General features: G+C 41.9%; 1 protein-coding gene across 1 annotated transcript; it reads right to left on the bottom strand.

Annotated features, from left to right (window-relative positions):
- Positions 1-407: 407 nt before the first annotated feature.
- PXMP4 (peroxisomal membrane protein 4) lies at positions 408-14274 on the bottom strand. The gene is made up of 4 exons (XM_063455728.1): positions 14107-14274; positions 12046-12108; positions 6956-7154; positions 408-853 (listed from the first exon to the last, which is right to left on the bottom strand). The coding sequence occupies exons 1-4, from the start codon at positions 14268-14270 to the stop codon at positions 590-592; spliced, it is 690 nt and encodes a 229-aa protein (XP_063311798.1). The 5' UTR covers positions 14271-14274; the 3' UTR covers positions 408-589.
- Between the last annotated feature and the right edge of the window lie 8176 nt (positions 14275-22450).

The raw sequence follows: 22450 nt of genomic DNA, 5'->3' as shown, positions 1-22450 counted from the left end.
ACCATTAGTGGCAAGTTTTTTGGATAAACGCTTATTGAATCGAAGTCCAAGTTTCAAGAAGAAATAAAAAAATAAAAAAATAACAGGGTTAAAAGTGTGGTTTTAAAATCTGGAGAATTAACAGCATACAGATAAACAAAACACAGTTACAGTTGTAGTTTCAAGGTCAAACCTATTTTTTTTTGGAAAGTCCAGAAGAATCCTTTAAAGAACCTATAAAGGGATAAATGAGTTGCCACATATCTTCTAAACTTTTCATGGTTTTCATACCAGCAGTTGATCAAATCTGTTAAGCATCACATAAGTGATGGAATCCGAACAACTCTACCCACTTAGCCGTCAAATCTTAAAAACATAGCCTTCATGAAATATATGCATGTTTACGGAAATATTTTACTCCTGAGCACTTTTCCATTTTACCAGGTAGGAGGGTACCTGGTAATTTATGTATTTATTTGTGGTATAGGACATAGAATGCAGGGATAGGGAACATGTGGCTCCACAAAGAGTAGTTGATTTACAGCATCAAGTATCTGATTGAAGATGACCCACAAATGTTAGCTACCTCTGCTGTAAAAACCTAAAGAGGTTATTTGGTTGGTTTGGCCTTGTTGTATATTAAGAAGTCTCTGATGTCATGCCAGATATTACTGTCATCGTACAAGTATGTCATGGAGGACTGCAGAGATGGCTGAAGGGTGTGTCTGTGATATTCAAACATCCAGAGCACAAAACCCCAAACCAAGGCAGAGAACAGAGGGAACACATCATGTTTGGGTTCAGGTATATAGCCTTTCTCTACTGCCAGTCGAGACAGACCAAAGAGGACACGTGACAATAAGTACATATTGATCTGCAGGAGGAAGAGAGGAAATATGTTATTACAAAGCACTTTGTTATACATCACTAGATCCTAATACAAACATGTAGGAGTATATACACACACACATGTATATACATAAATATATACACACACACTTCTGGACAGCGATCTCAGATGTCCCACATGGAATCTGTTTAAGCCACTCCCTCAACAAAGGAGTCACAGCCCCGAGTGCTCCTATCACAACTGGGACAACTACCGCCTTTACTTTCCATTTCCTTTCTAACTCTTCTTTCAGTCCTCGATATTTGTCCAACTTCTCATGTTCCTTCTTCCTGAAGTTATAGTATATATATTCGTGGTCGGATACAATAAGCAGAGTTAAAGTAATGGTGGAGTAAGTCAGTTGTGGTGTGCCGGAGCTGACATTCGGGGAGGCCTGTAAAAGAGTGCCCACCAAGATGAATGGCTTAAAAAAGGGAGTGGCGGGTGTGCTGAACCAGGTGGTCTCAGACCAGATAAAGGGGAGGTCTGTATTTATAGGCTGGGTAACTCCTCCCACAACAGGCTCCGCCTTCTCATATTAAAAAAAAAAAACACACAATTACTGGTGTCAATATTGTGCACATTTAAAGTTTTGGAGAAAAACTATTTCGACACAAATCTGGCATTAACTGACATCCAAACATGTAGAGGGCTATTATTGATAGTTGTCTGATTGCAATCACACTCCTATCACTCTCAGTCAGCCAACCCAGTACATTACAGTAGATTATTCACCACCTCACCTCTCTGTCTTCAGCTGAGCTCTGCTGACTCACAGAGAGGGGTGACGTGAGGTCGCAACAAGGTACCTCATTGGTTGTGTCAGGGTATTTATATCGGCAGACATTTTGTGCTATGATAGAAATTAAAAGTGTATATTCTGAGTCACTCTGAACAGACCAGACTCCATTTTGTTATTTTCAAGTTAACAAAGAGACACGCAATTTCTATCCTTTCTGTAAAACTAACCCCTTTGCCAGAGCTAAAGGAATGCATAGTATAAACAAACCAAGTGATAAGAGACTGTCTAAATTGCTAATGGAATAGAATAAATTCTAAACCCAGACATTTGTGACAGAGAAGATTAAATAATTTAATTTTACTTTCGATAATGTATAGAGTCCCATTGTAATTTAAGAGGTCAAATTAAGTTTTAACTGTCATATTAGAAATTATAGCAGAATTTGCCAGACACAGTCTGGACAAAACTTAAAGAAACTGTTTGATCTGACAGAAAACTTAAATTATGGCAATCATATAGATAAGCCAAAATTATGTCAAAATAGCCACCAGGAAAAGTTAACTCTTTCCTGGATAGGTATGTTTAGTGGGACGAGACTGCCCTCTATAGACCAAATACCTAAATTGTTATCTGGGAGGTAAACACACCCCAGTGTTTCTGTTGGTCTATCACCTAGTGAATTTCTCCTTTAAAAGTTAAGACAAAGGGAAGAGAAAAAAAAAAAGCAAGGGGTATGCAGATGAATGCAGAGAAAGTCGGAAGCAGGCTAAGTAAGAAGCAAGCAGAGTCAGAGCGAGAAAGAAACATTCCTTGACACTTAGCTACCTGAGAACATCTGGTGAGAACATCTCTTTAACTGGTAAATATACTGGCTTCATTTAATTAATTTAAATTAATTAAAATTTTCTAATAGCCTGATATATGACTGGATAAATCACGATCAGATTTCGATATTTAGAAATCTTAGTTATATAAGAAGTATATATTTATAAACTTTCTATTCTGCAGATAGAAATAAATAAGTATGTATTTATGTGACATACCACATGTTAGCATATCGTGATATTTATCCAGGTGTATTGATTTGCTCTAAAATAAGATAAAATATTGTTTAGGCAAGTTAAAATTTCAGCTTATAGAACATAGTAGATTTCTTATTGGATGGTTCCAGGAAGTGACTAATGAACTGGTTTAAATGTTATTTTATTTAAAATTACATAAGAATAGATCTTAATTACTTAGGAGGTCTAGCCAGCATTGAAAGGGTTATTCTAACTGTCAGCTAAACTTTTACGACCTTACGCTGCACTCTGAGGAATTCTGTTCTCTGTGTGAAACTTTTTCTTTGTCTCTGTGAAAGACAGTCATAAATATTGTCTTAGCCATTGGGAGATGTTTTTACATTACCATATTGTATTGCATATTCATGTTATACTGAATATTCATTGATTATTGTCACGCATGTTACTTATTATTATTATTTTAAATGTCACAATAAATTGTATCTATTTTTATAACAAATTGTGATTTTATTTATATGGAATACATTTCACTTACACGATAACGATCTTTGGGATCTGAGAATTGAAATAGTGGGCAATTCTCAACTGTTTACTATTATTTTCCCATAAATATCCCCACAGTTGGCAGCTGGAGATTCCTGATGTGAAAGACGGTGTGCAGTGACTGGGAGAGGTGAGCAAGTTATCGATAATATCAGTAAATTACAAGAGTGATACAGATTATCAGAAATATGCAGTATATTGGCTCTAATAATTGGTCTTCCCTAATTTTATATATATATATTTTATAGTATTCACAAATGCCTTTGACAGTCTGTTAACTGTTGGAAATTAAGCAAAAGGAGAGGCCAAGTTCTGTAGCTCTTTTTTTGCCTGCAGATTTTACAATTTTAGATTTTATTTTTTGTAGACTGGGGACAACTCAAAATGCACATTAAAAAAATAATTTAGCTTTAATAGCTAACAGTCTGCATTGTACCTTGATCGCAAACACTGTTTGTTGAGAAACATAGAATGTGACGGCAGATAAGAACCATTCGGTCCATCTAGTCTGCCCAGTTTTCTAAATACTTTCATTAGTCCCTGGCCTTATCTTATAGTTAGGATAGCCTTATGCCTATCCCACGCATGCTTAAACTCCTTTACTGTGTTAACCTCTACCACTTCAGATGGAAGGCTATTCCATGCATCCACTACCCTCTCAGTAAAGCAATACTTCCTGGTATTATTTTTAAACCTTTGCCCTTCTAATTTAAGACTATGTCCTCTTGTTGTGGTAGTTTTTCTTCTTTTAAATATAGTCTCCTCCTTTACTGTGTTGATTCCCTTTATGTATTTAAATGTTTCTATCATATCCCCCCTGTCTCGTCTTTCCTCCAAGCTATACATGTTAAGATCCTTTAACCTTTCTTGGTAAGTTTTATCCTGCAATCCATGAACCAGTTTAGTAGCCCTTCTTTGAACTCTCTCTAAGGTATCAATATCCTTCAGAAGATATGGTCTCTAGTACTGTGTACAGTACTCCAAGTGAGGTCTCACCAGTGTTCTGTACAATGGCATGAGCACTTCCCTCTTTCTACTGCTAATACTTCTCCCTATACAACCAAGCATTCTGCTAGCATTTCCTGCTGCTCTATTACATTGTCTGCCTACCTTTAAGTCATCAGAAATAATCACCCCTAAATCCCTTTCCTCAGATGTTGAGGTTAGGACTCTATCAAATATTCTGTACTCTGCCCTTGGGTTTTTACATCTAAGATGCATTATCTTGCACTTATCCACATTAAATGTCAGTTGCCACAACTCTGACCATTTTTCTAGTTTACCTAAATCATTTGCCATTTGGCTTATCCCTCCTGGAACATCAACCCTGTTACATATCTTCGTATCATCCGCAAAAAGACACTTACCATCAAGACCTTCTGCAATATCACTAATAAAAATATTAAAGAGAATGGGTCCAAGTACAGATCCCTGAGGTACCCCACTGGTGAAAAGCCCAAGCTTCGAATATACTCGGACTACAACCCTCTGTTGCCTGTCACTCAGCCACTGCCTTACCCATTCAACAATATTTGAATCCAAACTCAAAGATTGTAGTTTATCGATAAGCCTTCTATGTGCAACAGTGTCAAACGCCTTACTGAAATCTAGGTAAGCAATGTCTACTGCACCACCCTGATCTATAATTTTAGTTACCCAATCAAAAAAAATCCAATAAGATTAGTTTGGTATGATCTCCCTGAAGTAAACCCATGTTGTCTCTGATCTTGAAATCCATGTGTTTTTAGATATCAACTCTCTAGAGAAACAATGCTGTGATTATAAAGTGGATTAGAAATGAGGATCTACAGTGACATTCCTTTATTGTGCGAAATGGATCTGAAGGGATGACGGCATACTATTGTATGGGTTTCTCAACTTTAATATATATATATATATATATATAGACAGTTTTATTCACTGAAGTGAGGATTGTTTGCAAATGCTAAGTGAATTTAAGTTGAAATTTAAAAGTCAAGGTCATGATAGCTGAAATTGTAAAATACTCCAGGATGTTCAACAATCCTATCCTTTAACATGGTTTCCATCACTTTCCCCACTACTGAAGTAAGGCTTACTGGCCTATAGTTGCCCGACTCCTCCCTATTACCTTTCTTGTGAATAGGCACAACATTCGCTGACTTCCAATCTTCTGGGACTACTCCTGTTAACAATGATTGGTTAAATACATCTGTTAATGGTTTTGCTAGTACACCACTAAGCTCTTTTAATAGCTTTGGGTGTATTCCATCAGGTCCCATTGACTTATTTGTCTTTACTTTTGACAGTTGAAATAGAACCTCTTCCTCTGTAAACTCAATAAATGTAATAAATGACTCATTTATCCTTTTTCTTAACTGAGGTCCCTTTCCTTCATTTTCATCTGTAAATACCGAACAAAAATATTCATTGAGGCAGTCAGCTAGACCTTTATCCTCATCTACATACCTTCTTTCTTTTGTTTTTAATCTAACTAATCCTTGTTTTACTTTTCTTTTCTCATTTATGTATCTAGAAAAAGTTTTGTCCCCCTTTTTTACCGACTGTGCTATTTTCTCTTCTGTGTGTGATTTGGAAGCTCTTATAACTTGCTTAGCCTCTTTCTGCCTAATCTTATAGGTCATTCTGTCTTCCTCACCTGTTTTTTTTTAATAATTACTGAATCAGTAAATATATAACTTATCCACCAGACCCCAAGCAAAAATACATTTATAATGAGGCTGAATAGGATGTTGCTAGTTTAACCCCTTAAGGACCAAACTTCTGGAATAAAAGGGGATCGTGACATGTCACTCATGTCGTGTGTCCTTAAGGGGTTAAATCAGCTCTGTCAACAAAATAGACTTGATTTAAATCACTTTCTATATAGCTCCTTTCTAAATATGTTCCAAAGTGCTCATAAAATGCATAAGGAAAATGAAAGACTTAGCCAAGTTCTGTTTCAATTGCCAGTAAAACGTACTCACAAACCATCAATAAAAAGAATTCCAGAGAATTGCAAACCGGAGATATTACAAACAGAGAATAAAATGGCTGCGCCCAGATTTTGTGATCCAACACAAGGAAGAAATAAGGTACAGGGGGTATAAAAAATAAATAAAAAAAATCACTGCAGAGCTGCTATAATATGAAAACAAAACACCTTTGTGTGCATTTTCCACATACATCCCTTTTAAAACAGACTTGTGGATTACAAAAAATTAATAATGTCACATTAACCTCTTAAAAAGAATCCTTCTGTCTTTATCAGGATCTTGTGATGTTGTTTCTGGGTATTTTAGAGACAGATCTATACTTTGCAGCAGTCTTCACACCTGGGACATCCTGTAGCATCAAGTCAGGAAGAGCTCAAAGACTTCCGGTTCTATTTTGATTATGAATGTACCATAGCTTTAGAGGCAAGAAAACTGAACTAATAAATGGATTTCTGACAATTTGATATGTTAAAACTGGTGAAATTGGAAAGATGATTATGTTGCATGCGATGTTGCCTTAACATCTTCATGACCAGGTGTTAGGTAATCCTTTTATATCAGCGTAGTACTTGCAAAACACTGTGTGTGTGTGAGATTGTAACAATCCTGTTTAAGAATATTTAAAGCTCAATGAGAACTCCTCCCACTGCGTCATCATATGCAAATCAAGCATATAATAACCTGACTTACATTCTACAGCGCTACAGAATCTGATGGCGCTATATAAATAAAATAATAATAATAATTATAATAATATAGGCCTACATATGGGTAGAAAAATACATTTTAAAAATACATAAATTACCTGGCTGTTGATGTGATTGTTATCACCAAACACTAGCCAGCCACCAACCATTGCAGCCAGGAACGAATGGAACTGCCACCGGCTCCCATGAAGCTTTTCCTGTGTAGCCAAGAGCCCTTTATAGGTTAACACAAAGTAAGCCAGGTTCCTGGAATGTGTGAATGTTGCCTGAAGAATGGCTTTTATTTTCTCCTGCAAGCTACACGGGGAAATAATTGTATTTATTAAAAAAAAAAAAAAAAAGTTTATACAAGGATTCAAAAATATTATAACTCATTGAAACGTGTTTCAATCAAAGTCTGGACACAAGATGATTTTCCAATAAGTAATTGTTCCTCCGCTTTATATATCGGACACTCTAAGGTTAAAAGAACACTCTGGTACCCTCACATACAATGGGTTAAAAAGAACACTCAAAGCCATTCATTCAGTAGCACTCACACATGAAGGAATATAATATTTTGCATAAGTTGTCCTTTACAGCTCTGTAGCAGCATTTGTAGGATGAATGCTGGATTAGAAAATGGGAATTTAGAATCAATAGAGCCAACTCTCTAGAAGGGAAGAGAAACAATGCTGTGATTATAAAGTGGATTAGAAATGAGGATCTACAGTGACATTCCTTTATTGTGCGAAATGGATCTGAAGGGATGACGGCATACTATTGTATGGGTTTCTCAACTTTAATATATATATATATATATAGACAGTTTTATTCACTGAAGTGAGGATTGTTTGCAAATGCTAAGTGAATTTAAGTTGAAATTTAAAAGTCAAGGTCATGATAGCTGAAATTGTAAAATACTCCAGGTCAGCTATGGTATGGAACGTATATCTGAAAGCAGTGTTCCCCAACCCCCGGGCCGCGGACCGGTACCGGTCCGTGGATCAAACGGTACCGGGCCGCCCGGAACCCCCCCCCCCCCCCGAGATTCTCCCCTGCCGGCTAATGCAGGGCTGGCATTGCCCAAGTGCCAGCCCAGCAATGTGCCTGCGGACCGGAGGGGAGATCAGAGATCTCCCTCCCCGGTCCGCAGGCACTGTGCTGACAGCCGGCAGGGGAGGGAGTGAGAGAGGACCCGGGAGCTCTTACCTGCAGCTCCTCCGGGTCCTGCTCTCGCGAGATTTAGAGCGTTGCCGCGGTAACCACGGCAACGCTCCAAATCTCTCGAGAGTGAACTCTAGCCCTGTAACTGGGCTAGAGTTCATCACACCACCGCTGGGACCACCAGGGACTAAGAAATGTCCCCCCTCCTCCCAGTAAAGGTAAGAAGGGAGGGGGGACATGAATATAATAATTTTAATAAAATTAAAAAAAAGAAAAAGCCACCCTACCCTCCTTACCCCCCATACACACACTGCCCCCATTGCCCCACAATCACTGCCCCCATACACACACTGTCCCACAAACACTGCCCCATACACACACTACACACACTGCCCCACAAACACTGCCCCCATGCGCACACTACACACACTGCCCCACAAACACTGCCCCATACACACACTACACACACTGCCCCACACACACACTACACACACTGCCCCACAAACACTGCCCCCATGCACACACTACACACACTGCCCCACAAACACTGCCCCCATGCACACACTACACACAATGCCCCACAAACACTGCCCCCATGCACACACTACACACATTGCCCCACAAACACTGCCCCCATACACACACTACACACACTGCCCCACAAACACTGCCCCCATACACACACTACACACATTGCCCCACAAAAACTGCCCCCATACACACACTACACACACTGCCCCACAAACACTGCTCTCATACACACACTACACACACTGCCCCACAAACACTGCCCCATACACACACTACACATACTGCCCCACAAACACTGCCCCCATGCACACACTACACACACTGCCCCACAAACACTGCCCCCATGCACACACTACACACATTGTCCCACAAACACTGCCCCCATGCACACACTACACACACTGCCCCACAAACACTGCCCCCATGCACACACTACACACATTGTCCCACAAACACTGCCCCCATGCACACACTACACACAGCCCCACAAACACTGCCCCCATACACACACTGCCCCACAAACACTGCCCCCATACACACACTGCCCCATGCACACACTACACACATTGCCCCACAAACACTGCCCCCATACACACACTGCCCCACAAACACTGCCCCCATACACAGCCCCACAAACACTGCCCCCATGCACACACTACACACATTGCCCCCAAAACACTGCCCCATACACACACTGCCCCACAAACACTGCCCCCATACACACACTACACACACTGCCCCACAAACACTGCCCCCATACACACACTACACACACTGCCCCACAAACACTGCCCCCATACACACACTACACACACTGCCCCACAAACACTGCCCCCATACACACACTACACACATTGCCCCACAAAAACTGCCCCCATACACACACTACACACACTGCCCCACAAACACTGCCCTCATACACACACTGCCCCACAAACACTGCCCCATACACACACTACACATACTGCCCCACAAACACTGCCCCCATGCACACACTACACACACTGCCCCACAAACACTGCCCCCATGCACACACTACACACATTGTCCCACAAACACTGCCCCCATGCACACACTACACACACTGCCCCACAAACACTGCCCCCATGCACACACTACACACATTGTCCCACAAACACTGCCCCCATGCACACACTACACACAGCCCCACAAACACTGCCCCCATACACACACTGCCCCACAAACACTGCCCCCATACACACACTGCCCCATGCACACACTACACACATTGCCCCACAAACACTGCCCCCATACACACACTGCCCCACAAACACTGCCCCCATACACACACTGCCCCACAAACACTGCCCCCATACACAGCCCCACAAACACTGCCCCCATGCACACACTACACACATTGCCCCCAAAACACTGCCCCATACACACACTGCCCCACAAACACTGCCCCCATACACACACTACACACACTGCCCCACAAACACTGCCCCCATACACACCGCCCCATACACACACTACACACACTGCCCCACAAACACGGCCCCCATTTTTATTAACTCTCACATGAACATGCTATATACATTCAGTCTGCGTGGGATCCTGAACCAACAATTTTGAGTCTATGTCTTTATGTGACTGTGTTTGTGATTTTCTGACTATGTATGTGTCTGTGTGTTTTTTTAATATATGTGACTGTTTTTTTTTTTTGTCTTATTAAATCAAAACAAGCGGGCCATGGAAAAATTATCAAACCTTTACCGGTCGGCAGGGGATAAAAAGGTTGGGGAGCACTGTCTTAAAGGACCACTATAGGCACCCAGACCACTTCAGCTAGGTCCCCCTAGTATTAACCCTGCAGCTGAATACATAACAGTTTCAGAGAAAAGGCTAGGTTTACATTGAGGGTTAATCCAGCCTCTAGTGGCTGTCTCCCTGACAGTCACTAGAGGCCCCTTCCGTGATTCTCAGTGTGAAAATAACACTGAGATGACGCTGACGTCCATAGGAAAGCATTAAGTAATGCTTTCCTATGGGCGGTTTGAATAGGTGCGTGTGCCGCGCATGCGCATTTAAAGCTGACGTTGACGGGGGGAGGAGAGGTCACCAGCGCCGAGAGAGTCAGCCCAGCAGGAGGGTGACCCCGAGGGAGGGAGGACCTAATAACCCTATAGTGCCAGGAAAACAAGTTTGTTTTCCTGGCACTACAGTGCTCCTTTAAATGTGAAATTCTCTTTGAATTCCTGACAAATTTCACTTTAGTGAATAACTCTGACAAAGTCTTGTTTTAATAGGCGTTGTTCCATGTAAAACAAATTGATGTTACTTAAACTCAGCATTCAAATGGACACTCAAGTCACCCAGACCATCACCTTAAAATCAACGAAGCGGTCTGGTTACAGTGGCTCTGTCCGTTTATTTTTTTGTTTTGTTTTTATATCATTGCAGGGTTAAATCGACCTCCAGTGGATAGCCACTAGAGGCACATTCACTGCACTGACCGAGTTAAACTCACATCATGCAGAAGCTCATTGAATACACTGGTTCCCTATGGGGAAGCTTGGATGCTCGTGCAGCCTTCATTACCCCACTCCATCTAGCTTGTAAGCTCATTGAGCAGGGCCCTCAATCTCTCTGTTCCTGTGTGTCCAACTCGTCTGGTTACAAATACGTGTCTGTTAGTCCATCCATTGTACAGTGCTACGGAACTTGTTGGCGCTTTATAAATAATAATAATAATTCTATGAGTAGCACTGGATTGGACAATTGCCAGAGGATGTCATGCTTCTTCAATGACGTCACAGGAGGTGGAGAGGTGATCAGCACCAAAGCAAAAAAGAGGAGTAAACCATTTATTTTATTCATTTTTCATTTTTCATTCCTAATGCTACATTGTTCCTTTAAAGGAACCATCACAATGGAAACATTTAACAATCTAGCAGATATGCCCCAAATAAAAACATGCTATGTATTCCTAATACCATAGTGCAGTTATCATTTTTTAGTTCATCCCCTGCCCCTCCCCCTCCATGGAGATATGGAGACCATGCTGGTCTCTTCGTGCCTGGTCCCGCCTCTGTGACCAAGATTATCAATCTTGATGATCTCAGCCAATCCAATGCAAGGATATAGCATGCGCAGGAACATGCTGCGACAATCAGCATTTCCTCCTAAAGGTGCATTGAATCAATGCATCTCTATGGGAAACACTCAGCGCCTCCATGCAGAGCGTAAGACGCTGAACACAAGTGCTGAGAACGAGAAAAGAACGAGAGTAACCAACAGGCATGCAAGCAGCTGCTGAACTACAACTACCACAGTTTCATGGGAATTGTAGTCCAGCAATCTCTGCAATAGAGCACAGATCAAACTGGTTTCCCATAACAAAGCAGCATTTTTGTATTTTAGTGTAATTTGTGAAAAGGTGAAAAAAATAGGAGTAATTAAGACTTAGCAGATCCTAATACCATGTTGTAAATTGTTGGCACATCTTTCAAATTAATTACCATCTGTCTTAACGTAAACCCCAACGTACCTTCCACTTTTGAACAGGAATGTCATCACTAGAGCATGTGGGGCTCTAATTTTTGCTCCGTACCTTGAAAAGAAAATATACAATCTTATTACACACTCTCGTCAATGGTTAAATAGATATCTGTAACTTATACATAATGATTGTTTTGATGCACAGCTTGACAGACAGGTCACTGCAGTTGTAAGCCACTATTAGAATTGACAGGTAGGATACACTCTACACACCATAATCTTTGCAATAATTCAAAGCTGGTATGTGATTAGATTGACCCTTTGATGGGAAAAGGCCAAATAACGGAGTCTACTTTCTTAAAGCAGTATCGTCATAAAATCTTTATGAAATTCTCAAACTGGCTTTGTTGGAATTTCACTGAAACTAAAACCAAGTCAAAAGATAAACTGAGATTAAGTAGGGACTACTTTGCCTCAGTATATCTCCTATGCCTGACTTTCTTAGACATTGGCCAGAGCCAACACCATCAAGAAGTGTCCGTGCCCCAGCCTTAATTGCCTCTGCCTGTGGAGAATCCTGCAGCCTCATGGGATACTCCATTGACCTCAATAAAGTAGAGACCAGCAGTGAGTACGGCTCATGCATCAGAAGAGGGCCAGCCAGAAAAAGATGGCAGTGCCCAGAAGGGACAGGTTAGCATTTCTCTGCCCCGGCCCAGCCTCCAGACCACCAGTGGTGATGTCACTATTGGGGGTTCTTGCAAATAAGGCAAAGTCCCCAGATGGTGACAGTGCCACTTAAAATGAATAGATAGGGCCAGAGCCAAACAATAGTGTGTTGAGATCAGGACTAAATAAATTAAGTGATACATAAGAAACTAAAAACTTTTCAGGCAAGTTGAGAGCCATGCAAACGTTATAATTTATAAGAGTCTCAAATGGACAGTTCTGCTGCATTAGGAGCACAGTAAAAATACACTGAGCAACAGTCTCCACCGATTTTTTTTGTAAAACAACTGCAAGAAATGTCCCCTAGACTTTGCAATAGCAGATTTTGTTTTTATTTAATATGTATATAAAATTTACCAAATGACATCACAATCCAGTCCAGCCCAAACTCACAATGCAAAAGAGAAGAGAAACATTAGGGGTGATTTATTAAAAAAAGTACCGTAGCGGTTTAGACGCTACAATTGCGTCACACTTTCTGTTTGTGCCTGTATTCTCCTACATCTGCATCACATTTCTCCTGTTTGTAGACTTCCTGACAGTTTTGCCCTGCGCCTCTTTTCTGTTGAATTAAACGTTGGTGCTCTTGGTGTATATTTCAAATTTTTTAAAAAAGGTGAATTTTCTGAAACAGAACTTCCTTTTTGTTTAAGAAAGAAAAAAAAATCCTTTAAAATTGCGAATGTGTTTTTTTCCCCTCTCTAGTAATATTACCAAGATTGAGGTGACGAATTCCAGGATAGAAGCATGGATTTCTCAATGTAACTTTAATGTTCACATCTCTAAAAATATATATATATATTTGGTAAATATAGAGGGCAGGGAAAAATATAAACAATTCTAGGATGTGCCAGTTCTCCTAAAATTGAAATTAAAATGGTAAACACTTTGGCACTTTGGGTGTCCCTTTCAAAATATGCAATGGTACAGGATACAGGCATTGACCAATTCTACACAACATTGCCTACTGTTTTGTTGTGGTTGTTTTTTAGAACTATGCTAACCACTCATGTTGATGTAATCTTATTACAGACCAGATATTAGAAAAGAAAAAACAGTAAATCAAGGATCCTGCAAAGTGGCAATAATTATTTTATATAACTGTATAGGCTCCTGAAAATGGGTGAAATATAGTTAACCTGCACATACCCTTCACTATAAATTCTAGAATTGCTTCCTCACCCAGCAAGACAATATTACACACACATATATATATATATATATATATATATATATATATATGTTTTTTTAATATTATTTTTGTTTTTTCCTATAGCAGTTCATCAAAGTCACCTACATCCCTTTATCATACACCTTAGTTGCCCTCCCTCTTACAGCCCCCCAGACCCCTCTATATTATAGTAAGGGTATCTCTCCTCACACAGCTCCATTGCGGAAGCCCTTGATCACAGCAAGAGCAGTTCGATATCTTCTCTTCTTCAGCAGTTCGTTCACAGTGCGGACCAGAGACCGAGATAATCCTGCTGTCGCCATCCTGACACCTGCACTACTCTTTCCCCAGCCTAACAGAGCTGCTGGGTGCATTCCAAAGGTCTATGTGTAACCATGAAAACCTTCCGGACAGTCACCGAGGCCAGTATTATTAGTTCCGAACGGATAACTAAGGTAAAAAAAAAAAAAAACATTCTGAGGAAATACTGGTTTCTGTAAAAGCTTCATGCGGAGAATTGATATAAATTCGCACCTTCACAGTATAAAAAAAATATACATATAAGTCCATCATTTGAATTTTAATGATATGGTCACAGAGGGTCACATACCTCCCAACAGCCTCAGATTTAGTTGTTCTGATTCACAGAATATATAATGTGTCTGGGATTTTAAGTTTTTTTTTGTAGTTACAGGTCACAAAGCTCAAGGAGTAAAATAAACTTTTAATGTGGAGCGATTTTAGAATTTGGTATGTTTGTCTTGTAAGCTTAATAGCCATAAAAGAAAACAAAATTGCCACACAAAAGTATATATTTATATAAAGTAGACATCACAGGCTATTTACCTAAGGTTGTTTTGACACTTTCTACATAGTCATTTCACCTCCAACATCTGCTAAATATTGGAGTAAAATTGGGTTTTTTGGCACACAAATGTATAACAAAGAACTTCTAATGTGTATTTTGTAAAGTTGGTGTGTGCTATTCCTGTACAAAGTTTTATTTTGGGTTGGGGGGGGGCGGAGCCTGAACTCGGAGCTGAGCGGACGTGTGCTGCACGAGCTCCCGACCGCCGGACCGGCTTTTTGGGGGAAAAACCCAGATATCGCACAGCGACTGATGCCACACTGGGCTACAACAACTGGGCACACAACGACAAAACGGCAGACACCTTTCCCCAAGGCCTACGGTACCGCAAACCGCGGCAGCAATTTGAGGCCTGCAGACGGCTAGGAGGGGGAAGTGCGGACGACTTCCATACCGACTGGTACGTCAGGCAGAACCACTCTACTCCTACCCCCCCACCCTGGACCGGAGGGGGTCATCCCGGTCCCTGCTGGCCGGCACCCCGGAGTATCTCTGGGAACAGAGTTATTGCACGCGGAGGAGCCGCACCCAAGATGGCGGCCCAGCAGCAATCCACGGCAATGGACACAAGCATTAAGCCGGGCGCATGGCCCCTGGAGGCTTTTGATCAGCAGTGCAAAAGCTTCTGGACGATACTTTGCAACCAGGGCCTGACCCGCAGACGAGCGGTGAAAGTGGTGGCACCCTGGATCCGACCGATAACCCGGCGCCGCTACTATGGGCCCCTACCGTGAATCCCCAAAACGACCGCCCAGCAGGGCAGGCGACAACGACCGACAAAGCAGGCAGGGGAGCCGCATGGCATTTCTGCCGACACTCGCTCCCACGTTCACAGGAGCTGGAGCGTCAGGCGGGCCCAACCTATGTGTACCTCTCATGACGCCAGAACCTGGTACCAGCATGGTGCACCCCCACATTCTACAGCCCCAGCGACATACAGTGGCCTTACCTGGAGGTCCAGCCCGGGGTCTAGCGGCAGAGCTGAATTCCGACCGAGGGGCACCCTTAAGGACACAAAACTGGAAGCCCTGCAGGAGAGCTGGGAGAAATATAGCCTCAACAAACCAAGAACCGGCCGAAGCAACGCTAGCAAGCCGTGGGGCGACAACGGAGCAGGACTGAAGCATCCGCCTGCTAGCAACCCCCCCTCCCTGGGCATTGGCTGAACTTTTTAACGCTTGGACTGCATCTGAACTGCTGGTTTACTACACAATCCTGCAGCCACTATGCCTTTCAGACCCTGCACGTTATTCTTCTTTTTTTGTTTAGTGATTTCGTTTTTTCTTTAAGCCTTTGCCTTGCTTTATCATCTCCTATTAGTTTGCATACCTCCCACGAGCATTATCTACCTACTCTAAATGCTGTTGGCTCGACCCCAGGGGTCAATATAATGTATTGGGGCACTCCACTCTATACGTGTTAAGCCACAATAGCCACCACTGTAATCTAGAATGTACACATCTATTGCCGTTAGAACTACTCATATTGTCGTTAATATATACAGCACAGTCGAGGTATCATTGTCATATTCAGAGCCAGTTAGTCATGCATACTGTAACTTTAAAAATACATATACCTGTCATATATACTATGTAGCATGGAATTTCTAGCGCAACTAGCCTGATACTTACATTATTTATACGCAATGTCCCTACGGAAATACCACGCAATGTAATACTACAGAATAGACAGTACCACGCATGTAGTCAGCTGATCTAGCTCAACAGTCTACGCCCTCGCACCACCGACTACCAAGTTAATCACTCTTGTTAACCTTAACATTTAACGCTAGCCTGTTCAGCAAGTAATTGTATTATTTTAGTATTACTAAGCAACGTTTAAATGAAGCAGATATGTGTAGATGAGAAAGCGATGTCTCCTGCCAAAAAAAAAATGTATAGTAACCTTCAGCGACTGTCACTACTCACTTAAGCAATTTATTATGATAGCTGTAGTTATAACGTGTACCTAGCTTGTAAAGTTAATTTAACTTTTCCAAGGGGCCTACTGTGTGATACCCAGCGTGTACCTAAACAGAATTGACACGAATATTCGCAGTTGAACCCTGCCCAGCATGTAACCTAATTCTAACACTGACTTAATAGCTCTCTATTCACAAACCGGACTTTACATAGGACACGAGGCCATGCGTTTAGACTGGAAGAAAGAAGATTTCGTCTAAGGCAAAGGAAAGGGTTTTTTACTGTAAGAACAATCAGGATGTGGAATTCTCTGCCTGAAGAAGTGGTTTTATCAGAGTCCATACAGATGTTCAAACAGCTACTAGATGCATACTTGCAAAGACAGAATATTCAAGGATATAATCTTTCAATGTAGGGTAATAACTGCTTGATTCAAGGATAAATCTGACTGCCATTCTGGGGTCAAGAAGGAATTTTTTGTCCTAGCTTGTTGCAAAATTGTGCTTCAAACTGGGTTTTTTTTTTTTTTTTTTTTTTTTTTCTTTTGGATCAACAGCAAAAAACAGGTGTGAGGAAGGCTGAACTTGATGGACGCAAGTCTCTTTTCAGCTATCTAACTATGTAACTATGTAACCGCACCGTTAGCGATGTTAGGCTATTTAACGTGATTCACATAATCGTTGTTTTAGATTGCTTCTTAACACAACTTGTTTAATATACGCTTCTGTTCAAAGCCATATAAAAATAAAAAATGAGGCACGTCTATTTCGGAAATGTAAATAGCATTGTTACAGCGGTGTTAACCCTTATCTTTTGTGGAATACCTTTGCATTTCCCTTTCTTTATTCTGTACCCTTCATATATGCCTCAATAAAATAAAGATTGACAAAAAAAAAAAAAGTTTTATTTTGTGTTCAGTTACACCTGCTGAGTAAAATGACACCCCCATTGTATGTCTGTGGCACTATTTCGTGAAGCTACAGTGCCATATAGGAGACCTGTCCTTTTCAGTACTCACAGTAGAATTTTGAGAGACGGATTTAATGAGCCAATGCTTCCATTTGGGGTATTATAACAGTTTGACTGTTCAAAAAAAAACCCACAAAGGCCTACCATTTGTAAAAGTAGACACTCCAGGGTATCTCATAAGGTGCATATTGTGCCTTAACATGCCCCCATTTGTTCACCAATATATGCCAAAGTACGGTATGTGGTAAAAAAATATTTTGGGCATTTTTTACATACGGATTACATTTTTGCTGGGCATTTTTTATATTTCATATGTGCCACTAAGTTCAAACCCCCCAAATTATGCCCAGCTAAGTCTTCTGAGTAAAATGACACCCCCATTGTATGTCTTTGGCAATATTTTGTGAAGTTACACTGCTGTAAAAGAGACGTAACAAGTTAAGGTTTTTAAGTGTGAATTTTCATGGAGGGTTTTGATGTGTCCGTGTCCCACTTTGGAGCACTTGAGCAGGCTACATATTACAACTACACCATAAAGGCATACAATTTCTTAAAGAACACATCCCAGGGTATTTCAAAAGGCATATTTTGAACCTTAGCGTGGGATCATTTTTCCGCTAGCTTGTACCAAGTGTAGTGGTAATAAGCATTTGTTCTGCCTTTTTGACACACAAAGTGAGTTTGCACAGTATATTTTGCAAACCTTATGTGTGCTACGACTGTACAATACGTCATATGTTGCTCAGCTATGTCGGCTGAGTACAGCAATACCCCCGTATGTACCTTTGCCAGGTATTTGTGGACATTGGAGGGGCACATTTGTGACATAGCCATTCCATTTTGTTTTCAAACTTTACATTTTTGCGCTGTGCCCATGTCCCATTTTAGAGTATTTTACCAGGCTATATAATCCAAATACACCATAAAGCCATACCATTTCTTAAAGAAGACATCCCAGGGTATTTCAAAAGGCATATTTTGAACCTTAGCGTGGGATAATTTTTCCGCTAGCTTGTACCAGGTGTAGTGGTAATAAGCATTTTGTCTGCCTTTTTGACACACAAAGTGAGATTGCACAGTATAATTTGCAAACCTTATGTGTGCTACGACTGTAAAATACTTTGTATGTTGCTCAGCTATGTCGGCTGAGTACAGCAATACTCCCGTATGTACCTTTGCCAGGTATATGTGGACATTGGAGGGGCACATTTGTGACATAGCCATTCCATTTTGTTTTCAAACTTAAAATTTTTGCGCTGTGCCCATGTCCCATTTTAGAGTATTTTACCAGGCTATATAAACCAAATACCCCATAAAGCTATACCATTTCTTAAAGATGACACCCCAGGGTATTTCAAAAGGCATATTTTGAACCTTAGCATGGGATCATTTTTCCGCTAGCTTGTACCAAGTGTAGTGGTAATAAGCATTTTGTCTGCCTTTTTGACACACAAAGTGAGTTTGCGCAGTATATTTTGCAAAGCTTATGTGTGCTACCACTGTATAATACTTCATATATTGCTCAGCTATGTGGTCTGAGTACAGCAATACCCCCGTATGTACCTTTGCCAGGTATATGTGGATGTTGAAGGGGAACATTTGAGACGCAGCCATTCAGTTTTTTTCTAACTTTGAAGTTATGTGTCCATGCTGTGTCCATGTTCTGTGTCCATGTTCCATTTTGGAGTAGTTTAGATGGTTGGTTATTGAAACTTCCCCCCAAACACATACTATTTATTAAAGAATACACCCTGGGGTAATTCAAAAGGCATATTTTGAACTTTAGCGTGGGATCATTTTTTCTCTCGTTTGTTCCAGGTGTAGTGGTAACGAGTATTTTTTATGTATTTTTTTACTTTTTATACTTTTTTTACTTTTTAAACTAATTTTTAAACTTTTGTTTTGCTTATTTTTTTTTAAACTTTCCTAAACTTTTTTAAAACTTTTTTTTTACAGATTTAACATTTTTCTAAGCTTTTTTTTACAGTTAACCCCTAACTAGCAGTAAGCAGCACTAACCGTAAATTCCCCATTTTCCCATAACTCCCACCCACCCCAGCTAGCAAAATATATAATTATAAAATATTTTAATTTTATAACATGACAGGAGGCTTCGTATTTGCTTAAGTCTCTCTTTACTAGAACTCCACAGCAGCACAGAAAAAACAACCAATCAGAAAAAAGTTAGGTACTATAAAACTCCCCTCCCCATGCATCATTTCCTCTTTCTTTGCTGCTCCGCACCAGTACAGGTCAGAGTACCACTGCCTCCTGCTTATAGTGGGTGGCTTTGGGATTTATTGCTTACATTCAGTTTTTTAGACTCTATTTTGTAGATTGCACTTGTTAAATTTGGTCATAGATATATTTATCTTCAGTAATCTATTTATTTATTTTCTTGTGAGATTTTAGTCTTAGAACGGCCTGCTATTGTCTGTGCCCATAAGAACGGCCTGCTATTGTCTGTGCCCATAAGAACGGCCTGCTATGTCTGTGCCCATAAGAACGGCCTGCTATGTCTGTGCCCATAAGAACGGCCTGCTGTGTCTGTGCCCATAAGAACGGCCTGCTATGTCTGTGCCTATAAGAACGGCCTCTGTGCCCATAAGCTCGGCCGGCTATGGCGGTGCCCCATTTATTGGCCTCCTATGTCGGTGCCTATTTGTATGGCCTACTATGTCGGTGCCTTTTGCTTGGCCAACTATTCTGTGTCCATTAGTTTGGCCTGTTGGGCCTGCTCTATCCCCTTTTGGCCGCAGGCCTGGGGGAATATCACTGAGGAGAAGCCAGTGCCCACCAGTGACATGGAAATGGGCGGGTGTCCGGACAAGCACCATTGCCATACTACCCAAGAGGACACCAATATACGGCCATCTGAATATGGTAGGTAGGGTGAAGGCCCTAAACCTCAGACCTGAAGGGCAAGTTTTCTTATTAAGACTCCGGACACACTTCCGCGGTTGCGCCAGTCCGGCGACGGCACTTCTCCGAGGAGAACTTTGCAAGGACAAGGACCGGTACTCAGACACCTACAGGAGAACGCGGTGTTTTTCCTTGTCTTTATCAACTAACTCCGTATCTGTCTCCCGGTGTCCATATAACTATCGGTAGTTATTCCTGCGTAAGGTTAGCTCCTGGCCCTGTTCAGTGGGGCTTACTTGTCTTGCCTTCCGGCCTGCCTTTTGCCTTCTAGCTGAGATGGAATTTGCATTCTACTCGCATCTACGTTTTTGTTGTCTTTTTCGTTTTCGTGACTTCCTTTTCCTTTCGCTCGGGTCGTCGAGAGGCCTGACTTGACCTCCTCCGACCTCCCGGGTGCTCGTGGATTGCGGAGAACGTCTCCAGCTTTCCTCAGACTACCAACGGTTCGCCTGGACCCCGCGCGCGCGCACGGGATCCGGACGGTCAGTTGATAGTTTTTCCATCGTTTTCCCGTAGATTGCCCTCAGCCTTATGCTGATACTCGTATTTGGTGTACCCTTTAGTTGGTCACCCTGAGTCCCTAGGGACCCTAGCTTGGATCACAGGAGGGTGCGGCCCTCCATCTCTTCAATCCGAGAATATTTTATCTGCTGGAGCAGAGAGCGAACCCCTCTCAGATACGTTACCGGACACTGATTTGTTATTAGAGGGCGCAGCCCCCCCTCAACCTCAGCCGGAGACTGAGCTGGATACAGGGGTCATGTTTGGAGGAAGCATTCTCATAGAGAGGAACGGTCACGGATGCTGACTCTACTGTTTGGTTATTTACGGGTGCGGCCCGCTCAGGCTATCAGCCGGACGTTAGCACGATATTTGATCACATTAGTAGAGAGCGCGGCTCTCTCATGCACTCGACGCTCTACGGTGCCATCCATTTGTTCATCACACAGGCTTGTACCTGTGCAAGACACCGATGACTACAGGGAGGGGCGTCCCTCCTGCATTCAAGTAGTTCTGACGTCCGTGCTACTGATTTCGATATAGAGGACTGCCTGGTCATGCAAGATATCCATAGGTAGACTGGTTCCCTCTAGTCTATCTCCTGTAATGGAGGGATATTCTCACAGTGGTATAACGAGGGGTGACTCCCACTTATTTATACACATTCCTGGAGATGGAACTCGGGTATTATGTGAGTGCAGGTTTGGGTATATTCTGCACCATAACAAGCAGAGGATTGCTTTCTGTTTTTGGATATCCGGACCATTGTGAACAACTGCTCAGACAGTTTCTCCCATATTTAGGTGGCAGGAGATACGGGGACCTTCAGGGAGCAAACGGGCTCTACCTTGCTCGGGTAACAGGATTAAGGAGAGCCTATTACCCGCTCTGAAGGTAAAAAGCCGTACGTATGGTTCACAGGGTACGACCGGATACCCCGTTTTGTCTTGACCTCCCCGGTCCTCAGATCTTGGGATAAGATGGCAGGACTGCCCCGTCTCCTCGAAACGCATACCGGGTGATCAGGGTTCGGAGATGGAGGACCCTCCGTCTATACTCTAGTTATTCCTCACGGGAGCCATCTTGTTGGATTCGCGCTACCCTACTTTTCAACTATCGTCGAGGAGACCTACGAGACCTTATGGTGGTACCTGGTATACCCCGACTCTCACACAGACATCTTTCACTCTTGGACGAGGGCATTTCAGGATGGAAATCTGCGTTCCTGTTTGCACTTCCCATTCCTTTGAGGCTTTCTGGGATTCCCTATTCCCAGAATAGTCGACCACCGTTCCTCCACTCAAGTTCAGTTCGGAACCCTGAACGGACGTCTTCTGGAGCATTTTCTCTACGGCGTCCGAAGTTTACACGG

Source organism: Pelobates fuscus, chromosome 5, assembly GCF_036172605.1.
Source record: "Pelobates fuscus isolate aPelFus1 chromosome 5, aPelFus1.pri, whole genome shotgun sequence".
In the NCBI taxonomy this organism is placed as follows: Eukaryota; Metazoa; Chordata; class Amphibia; order Anura; family Pelobatidae; genus Pelobates; species Pelobates fuscus.
This window is presented reverse-complemented; position numbering and strand designations above follow the sequence as displayed.

Bases quoted from the DNA above. Each gene is read 5' to 3' on its own strand.
- PXMP4 (XM_063455728.1), bottom strand. From the start codon at position 14,270: ATGCACCCAGCAGCTCTGTTAGGCTGGGGAAAGAGTAGTGCAGGTGTC. The intron at 12,109-14,106 runs GTGAGGAGAGAT...TTTCTTTTCAAG, and splicing joins GGCTTCCGCAATGGAGCTGT to GTACGGAGCAAAAATTAGAG. The intron at 7,155-12,045 runs GTACGTTGGGGT...TTCCCCGTGTAG, and splicing joins TTCCTGTTCAAAAGTGGAAG to CTTGCAGGAGAAAATAAAAG.